This window comes from Microtus oregoni, unplaced genomic scaffold (genome assembly GCF_018167655.1).
Source record: "Microtus oregoni isolate MIOR12 unplaced genomic scaffold, Mior012 000019F_ref0000042, whole genome shotgun sequence".
NCBI classification, from domain to species: domain Eukaryota; kingdom Metazoa; phylum Chordata; class Mammalia; order Rodentia; family Cricetidae; genus Microtus; species Microtus oregoni.
In genome coordinates, this window is record NW_024543078.1 from 35881351 (window position 1) to 35887819 (window position 6469).

The window sequence follows — 6469 nt, forward strand, 5'->3', positions numbered from 1 at the left end:
TTTTTTTTTTTGATTTTTCGAGACAGGGTTTCTCCGTAGCTTTTGGTTCCTGTCCTGGAACTAGCTCTTGTAGACCAGGCTGGCCTCGAACTCACAGAGGCCTGCCTCTGCCTCCCGAGTGCTGGGATTAAAGGCGTGCGCCACCACCGCCCGGCCCCAGGAAATTTTTTGACTGGTATTATGAAGGAGGGCTAAAGCAATGTTCCACTTCCTCTGAACCTGCATTTTTTCTTTCATGAGCCTCTCCTACTTGTAGTGTGGTAACCAACTTTCTAGGATGAGCCCTACCTATGTCAGAGAGAGCAGGTAACAATAGATCCCATGGGGGTAGCTTGCCCACAGAGTGCCTAACCAGGAGCGTAGTCGACAGAAACAGGTAGCAGTGCCCCAAAACAAGGGCTTTTTGGGCTCTGGAATGCCTCCTTCATGGGTTCCTTGAACATATACTAAAGAAGAAGCTCAAGACTTCCGCCCGAATACCCTTGAACCACTGCCTGCCTCCTACATGAGCTCTGCCCTCGGTCCTGCCGGAAGGAGGGCATTTGATGTTCTAAGATAGAGGGTGCTGCTGAGGGACAAGCTGTCAAGGGTGGCCGCTGGAAGCATTCCCGTAGTGGGAAGTGAGCACATGCTATAAATTCGTCAGACTTTGGGTTTCCTGATGGAGTTAGAAGTGCCAGGAACTGTATGCTAAGGGTAGAATGTGAGGTAATGGCAGTCAGGCCTCCCTTCGAAATGGGCGATGACCACAGGAGGCTCTCAGCTACCCTGCACCGTGAACGTCTCGGCCCTGGGGCTCCTGAAAGGCCGCTCGTCTGCATGCTATTGCAGTATTGGCTGCTCTCAGCCTGTACTTTCCTCCGTCCTAAGGACAGACTCGTTTTGGGTCGTTTTACCCTGCAGTGCAGCACTGGTGGGGCTCTGGTAGAAGCAGCTTCCCAAAAAGAGAGCTTTGCATCCTAACAAGTACATGCTTGAGTACCTGAAATCGGATGCTGCCAAAATCCTCCCCAAGCACCTTGAGGGGACAGCCAACATGCTTGGATAGTGGATCCAGGAATTCTTGGAGCCAACATTGTGGAAACAGGCAAGAGACTTTCAGAGGCCCCCACAGCCTGGGTGTCCTGCCTGGGGAAGTAGCCAGGCCTCTCAGGGCAATGTCTGTCCTGGCTCAGAGGCTGGCACAGTTAGTTTGTGGTCCTTCTTCTGAATGCATCTTATCTAACTAGGGTTTTGCTCTGATTTGCTTCCCCTAGAAGGGCTTTGACACCACAGTTAGGTGACAGCTGAAGAGTTCTCAGTATAAACCAGGTCGGTGCTGGGTATTTTCTCTGTCACCCTGAGAAGGGGCTGCATTGCCCTGTGTCACCATTGGGAACTTAGGCCAGCAGGTTTGTGACCTGGTCACTGCACAGACAGATCCTTAAGTCTCACTGTACTTAGATTTCACTGGAAGTGGTTGTGGGTATGTCTTGTCCCTGCCTGCAGGCTCCTTATGCTAAGAAATCTCCTAAGGTTGTCCTAGAAGTGTGGGGACACCTTTTGATTTAAAGCTTCCCCAGGGGAGATTTTTGTCCTAGATCTCTGGCATCTTCCTTCCTCTCCTTTACTGGTCCCCATTATCACAGGGCACACACGCACTGTCCCCTCTCTTCTGCCATTGTGGAGAAACTGAGCCAAACGCAGTTCCCGTCTAGAGGGTGTTCTGCCTCAGCAAAGAAAAGCCCTCTCCATTCCTGGCAGAACTGGGCTTCTATAGAGCTTCTGGAATTGGTTCTGCTGAAGAAAACAGCTCAGATGCCTCCTTGCATTCAGCTTGTTAGTCGGGAACTTCAAGGCCAAAAGATTTGGCAGGATTTAGAGAGTCGGCTCTCAAGCTGGCTCATTCTGAGCACACTGATGCTGCCTGTCTTTTGATGCTGAGGTGGGCTCAGTCTCCCTCTCCTGCCCTTTGTAGAGCTTTGGTGAGTACTGCAGATTCTTCAGACTCAGAGACTACCCAAGGCCCAGGGAAGGACCAGACCAGGTAGCCTGCCCTGTGGCTTACCTCCAGAGGAGTGAGGTTCAGAGATATCAAGGGTGTTTACTGAAGCCACACAGTGAGCTGGAATGGAAACAACCTTGTGTCTCCCATTTAGTTACAATTGTGGCCCATATCCCATTCCATCCACTCAATAACTAGTCTGTTCTCTCGTTCAGAGCCAAGCTCTAAGGTAAATGTTTTGGGGGATGAAGATGGACAGTGTAGTTACTGACACATCCCTTTCTGGGAAGCCCTGGGCTGCATCAGGAACATAGAATCTTGCCCCAGGGCTCTATTTCAGAAGTAGTTTGAAATCGGTGCCTGTGCCAATGTGTCTGTCAGAGAGGCTGGGAGTAGAGAGGGAGGTGTGTCTGTCTCTGCTCCCCTTCTCCATTTTCTTGGGTGGTATCCTCCTGGGAGACACTGGGGTAACCGGTCTTGTGGAGAACGAAGATCTGTTGCCTCTTGGCTTCCAGGCCATGGGCAGGCCTGCTTTGAAGTTGCCCTGATCTAGAGCAGAGAGAACACTCTCCATCTGACACAGGCCTTCCTTGCCTGACGCCATGCGCCTTGCCTAGGTGTAAGACTTGTAGTGCCAGCCTGGGCCTCAGCCCAGAGAAGCTGGTGCACTCCAGATAGCACAGGACGAGAGTCGGTGTTTCGGAGCCAGAAGAAACATGAGAATCACAAATAGACTCCTTCCTCTGGGAGGAGGTTGTGTGACAGATGTACCTGCTGCAGTGCGGTGCGGTGTGTCTGCCCACCAGCCATCCTTTCTGGCGTGTCATTTACATTTGAATCCTGGGGTCAATCTGCACCTTTATCCGGGTTTGACCACCAGTATCTTGAACATCTATTTGGACATGCTTCTCTGTTGCCCTGCAGCAAGATGGGCTGGGCTGTGAATCCCAGAGCCCCTCTCAGCTTCTCTCTTCTTTCTTACAGCTCACTCTGCAGAGCGCCAAGTCCCGAGTGGCCTTCTTTGAAGAACTTTAGCAGTGACCCGGCCACCTCAGGAACTGCCACTTCTGCTGACAGCCACAGGATGGGCCTGACCCCATGGGAACCATCAATAGGGGCCTGGCTTGTTTGGGAACTCTCTGAGTAGAGGGCCCAGTCCTCTTCGTGTGCAGTTGGTTTTGAACTTTGGCCCTGTAGAGATCTCTCAAGGTGTTTTAGTTCTCCTGGTCTGCATCTTCTTTTCTTTGTTTTTTCTTTTTTCTCTCTCTCTCTCTCTCTCTTTTTTTTTTTTTTTTTTAGAAGTAATTGTTGCTGTACATGGATGCCATCCTTCCCACATTCTAGGCACTGTGGTGTGAGTGTCCAGTGCCTGCTGCTGACTCCAGAACCTGGTTTGGGAAGTGACTTTAGGATTCCAGTGTGGAGGCTGCCTAAAGTCTACCATACTGGTGCTACCCACTGCCCCACTGGTTCTAAGATGTGCCCCCCCCTCCACAGTGAGGACCTGACACAGTGCAGGAGCATGGACAGACTGAGCTTAGAGCCAGCAAAGAGGGTTCGTTAGCCAGGCTCCCCTGAGACCGTGTTGTAGCTGTCTAATGGCAGGAGGCAGGCTTACGATAGGAGCTGTGGTGAAAGGCTGCTGGCTAGCTGAAGGAGCCCATGCGGGGATCATGACTGCCTTCAGGCTCGGTCACTTGCCTGTGCTATGCCAGGGGTTTCCTGGTCACTTTCCCATCAGTGACCACGGCCTCCATTACCCCATTCAGTACATGGACCTCCAGAGTTCTGCTGCCCGTCCCATCATGCTCTGCCCAGCTCTCTCTGATACCTAGGCCCTATCACCCTTGTCTTCCCTGAGCCTGACAGAGGTGTCCACTCACAGTCAGTGGTCTCATGTGTTAACCCTATGGGTTGCTCCATGCTGGGCAGCGGGTGCACGCCATGTGGCTCGTACACTCCATGGTTAGGTCTGCCTTTTTGGAATAGGTGTCACTCCTGTGGCCAGTCGGGACCCTTAGGTCCTCACAGGGCATGTAATATGCCTCAGTCCATGAAAAGATGTCTGTTCACTGAAGGCAGCTGAATCAAGGGACTGGGAGCAAAGGTATGCTCCACAGTACAATTTGGTTTTGAGAAACTGAGGCACTCTACTCTGTTTCCACTGGCTGGCCACCCATCTGGCCACTTTGCCATAGTTAGGCACCCCTGAGTGTCACCCTAGCCTCCTTGGGACTAGGACTCTAGTCTAGAACCTAAGGCTGAGGGAAAGTCCTCCAGACTTGACATGCTGACATTTGTCAAGTTTGCCATGGCTCTGATGTTGAGCTGTCTTTCGGACCTGAAGCCCATGCCTGAATTTCCTCCAGGACTGACTTTCTTCCTCTCTGTGAATTTAATCTTTGACAATGGCTGTGGGGCACAGGATGCTGGTTTATAAAAACTATGTCAGGCCTTGTTTTTAGTTTACTGTTTGTATCTCAAATTTGGGGAATGCCAAGCTACATAACCACGTGGGAGCCCTGGTATTTGAGCAGTGGCAGGTGTAACCATTGCCTGGTGGATGGGGCCCAAAACCCACTCACTCATGAGTACCTGAGCGTCCCTGGAGAGAGAAGCTGGGGTCCCCAAAGCACCACCAGCCCCAGTAGAGGAGGACTGAAAGCAGTACCCATTTTGAGCCTGCGGCTGAGTTATTCATGGTAGGCAGTTTTACAGTCAAGGGAGGACATCTCTGAAGTCCAAGGGAAGTGGCCAACTTTGGCTGTTTCATTTCTAGCTTCAGTGGCTCATTTAGAGGTACCGTGATGCTGAAACAGTCACTGCTCAGTGCAGGACACTGAGGCCATACCTTAGCCACAGCAGCACTCTGACCCGAGGTCACTGCTGAGTTCTTGTGTACTTGCCAGGCCTTGCTAAACCACACCCGTGGATGTACATAGCACTACTTGATTTACTGTTTTATCATCTTGTAGACAGATTTCAAAAAAGTTCAGAGGCTGCCAGCCAACAGCAGTGACTAACTATCCTTGCCAGCAGGGCCAGAGCCTCAAAGCCCCTGGGGCAAGCGCCTTCACGACGTGGGGCTGGGGTGTGCAGCCTCTCCCAGGTGCCTTGAGGCCAAGCCAGCGCCTGCCGGCTTCCGTTCCTCTGTTTTCTTATTAAACAGCTCTTCCTGGGAGGCCTGTGTCATTCCTGTGGGCCCAGACCATGAAGCTGTTTTCTATTTGGGGTGGGGGTGATTGTAATTTAAGTGATTGTTTTAATAAAAATTCTAAGCTGCTAGAATCTACCATTAGTGTCCTAACTTTTTTTAGCTTTTTGTTTTCGGTATATTGTATCTGAATGTATATATGTGCACCACATGTATGTCTGTTGCCCACAGAGGTCAGAAGACATCAGACCCCCAGCACTGAAATTGCGGATGGTTGTATGTTACCATGTGGTTGCTGGGAACTAACCTGGGTGTCCTGGAGCAGCAAGTGCTCTTAATTGCTGAGCCACATGCTTGCAGGCAGGACACTCATACACAAGTACTCTATGGCATACACCTATATAGTTCTCAGGAGGCTGAGGCAGGAGGATTACAAGTTTGAGGCTAGCCTGTCCCCAAAATAAACTAAGTCATTATGCTGTGTAGCCTGATGACTGGCGCCCTGTGTGAGTGTGCTGTGCCATCACGAGACAGTGAGACCCTAACACTGCATTTCCGTAATCACTGGGTGATGCGTGCCTGGATGCACATTTCCCAGGGTCTGAGTTAAATACTATTTTGGAATAAAGTTATAACAGAATTATAAAAGTTTTGGCAATGGTAGCATAACTGATTAAACCACACTTTTTTGAGGAGGTATTTTGTGGTGGTATTGGTTTTGTTTTGTTTGTTTGGCTTTTCAAGACAGAGTTTCTGGCCTGACTATCCAAGAACTCAGTCTGTAGACCAGGCTGACCTTGAACTCAAGAGATCAGCCCGCCTCTGCCTCAGCCTCCTGAGAGCAGGGATTAAAGGTGTGCACCACTATGCCCAGTTTAGGCCACACTGTTTTGAGACAGGATCTCACTATGTAACCCTGACTGTCCTCAAACTCACAGAGATCCACCTGCCTCTGCTTCCTGAATGCTGGGATTAAAGGTATATGCCACTACACCTGGCAAAACTTTTTTTTTTTTGAGATGTGTCTCCTGTATCCCAAGCTACCCTTAGTCTCACTAAACAGCTGAAGATGACCTTGAACTCCTGTTCCTCTTGTCTCCCCACCCCCACCCCCAGTACTGAGACTACAGTCAGCCACACCACTCTTAATTTATGTGGTGCTGGGGGTCCTACTCGGGGCTCCAGGTGTGCTATTTTGTATTGGATCAATTTAAATACAAGTTTCCTGCGTATAGATTATTAGTCCTAATAACTGGAGGGGCCTGAATTCCTCACAGTCAAAGCAGAGAAATTGCTCTCTATATACTGGTCATGTTAAGCAGTATTTTTAC

At 50.3% G+C, this 6469-nt stretch overlaps 1 protein-coding gene across 5 annotated transcripts in view; it reads left to right on the plus strand.

The window, feature by feature from the left end:
• The window catches only part of LOC121459447 (merlin), a 95350-nt gene extending 90074 nt beyond the window's left edge, over positions 1 to 5276 (plus strand). For all 5 annotated transcript variants that reach the window (XM_041669227.1, XM_041669226.1, XM_041669230.1 and 2 more), the window contains one exon: positions 2969 to 5276. Coding sequence is in view for 3 of the 5 variants with exons in the window: in XM_041669226.1 (XP_041525160.1) it covers positions 2969 to 3019 (51 nt within the window). In the remaining 2 variants the exon portion in view is untranslated. The remainder of the gene's footprint in view (positions 1 to 2968) is intronic.
• Positions 5277 to 6469: the final 1193 nt, after the last annotated feature.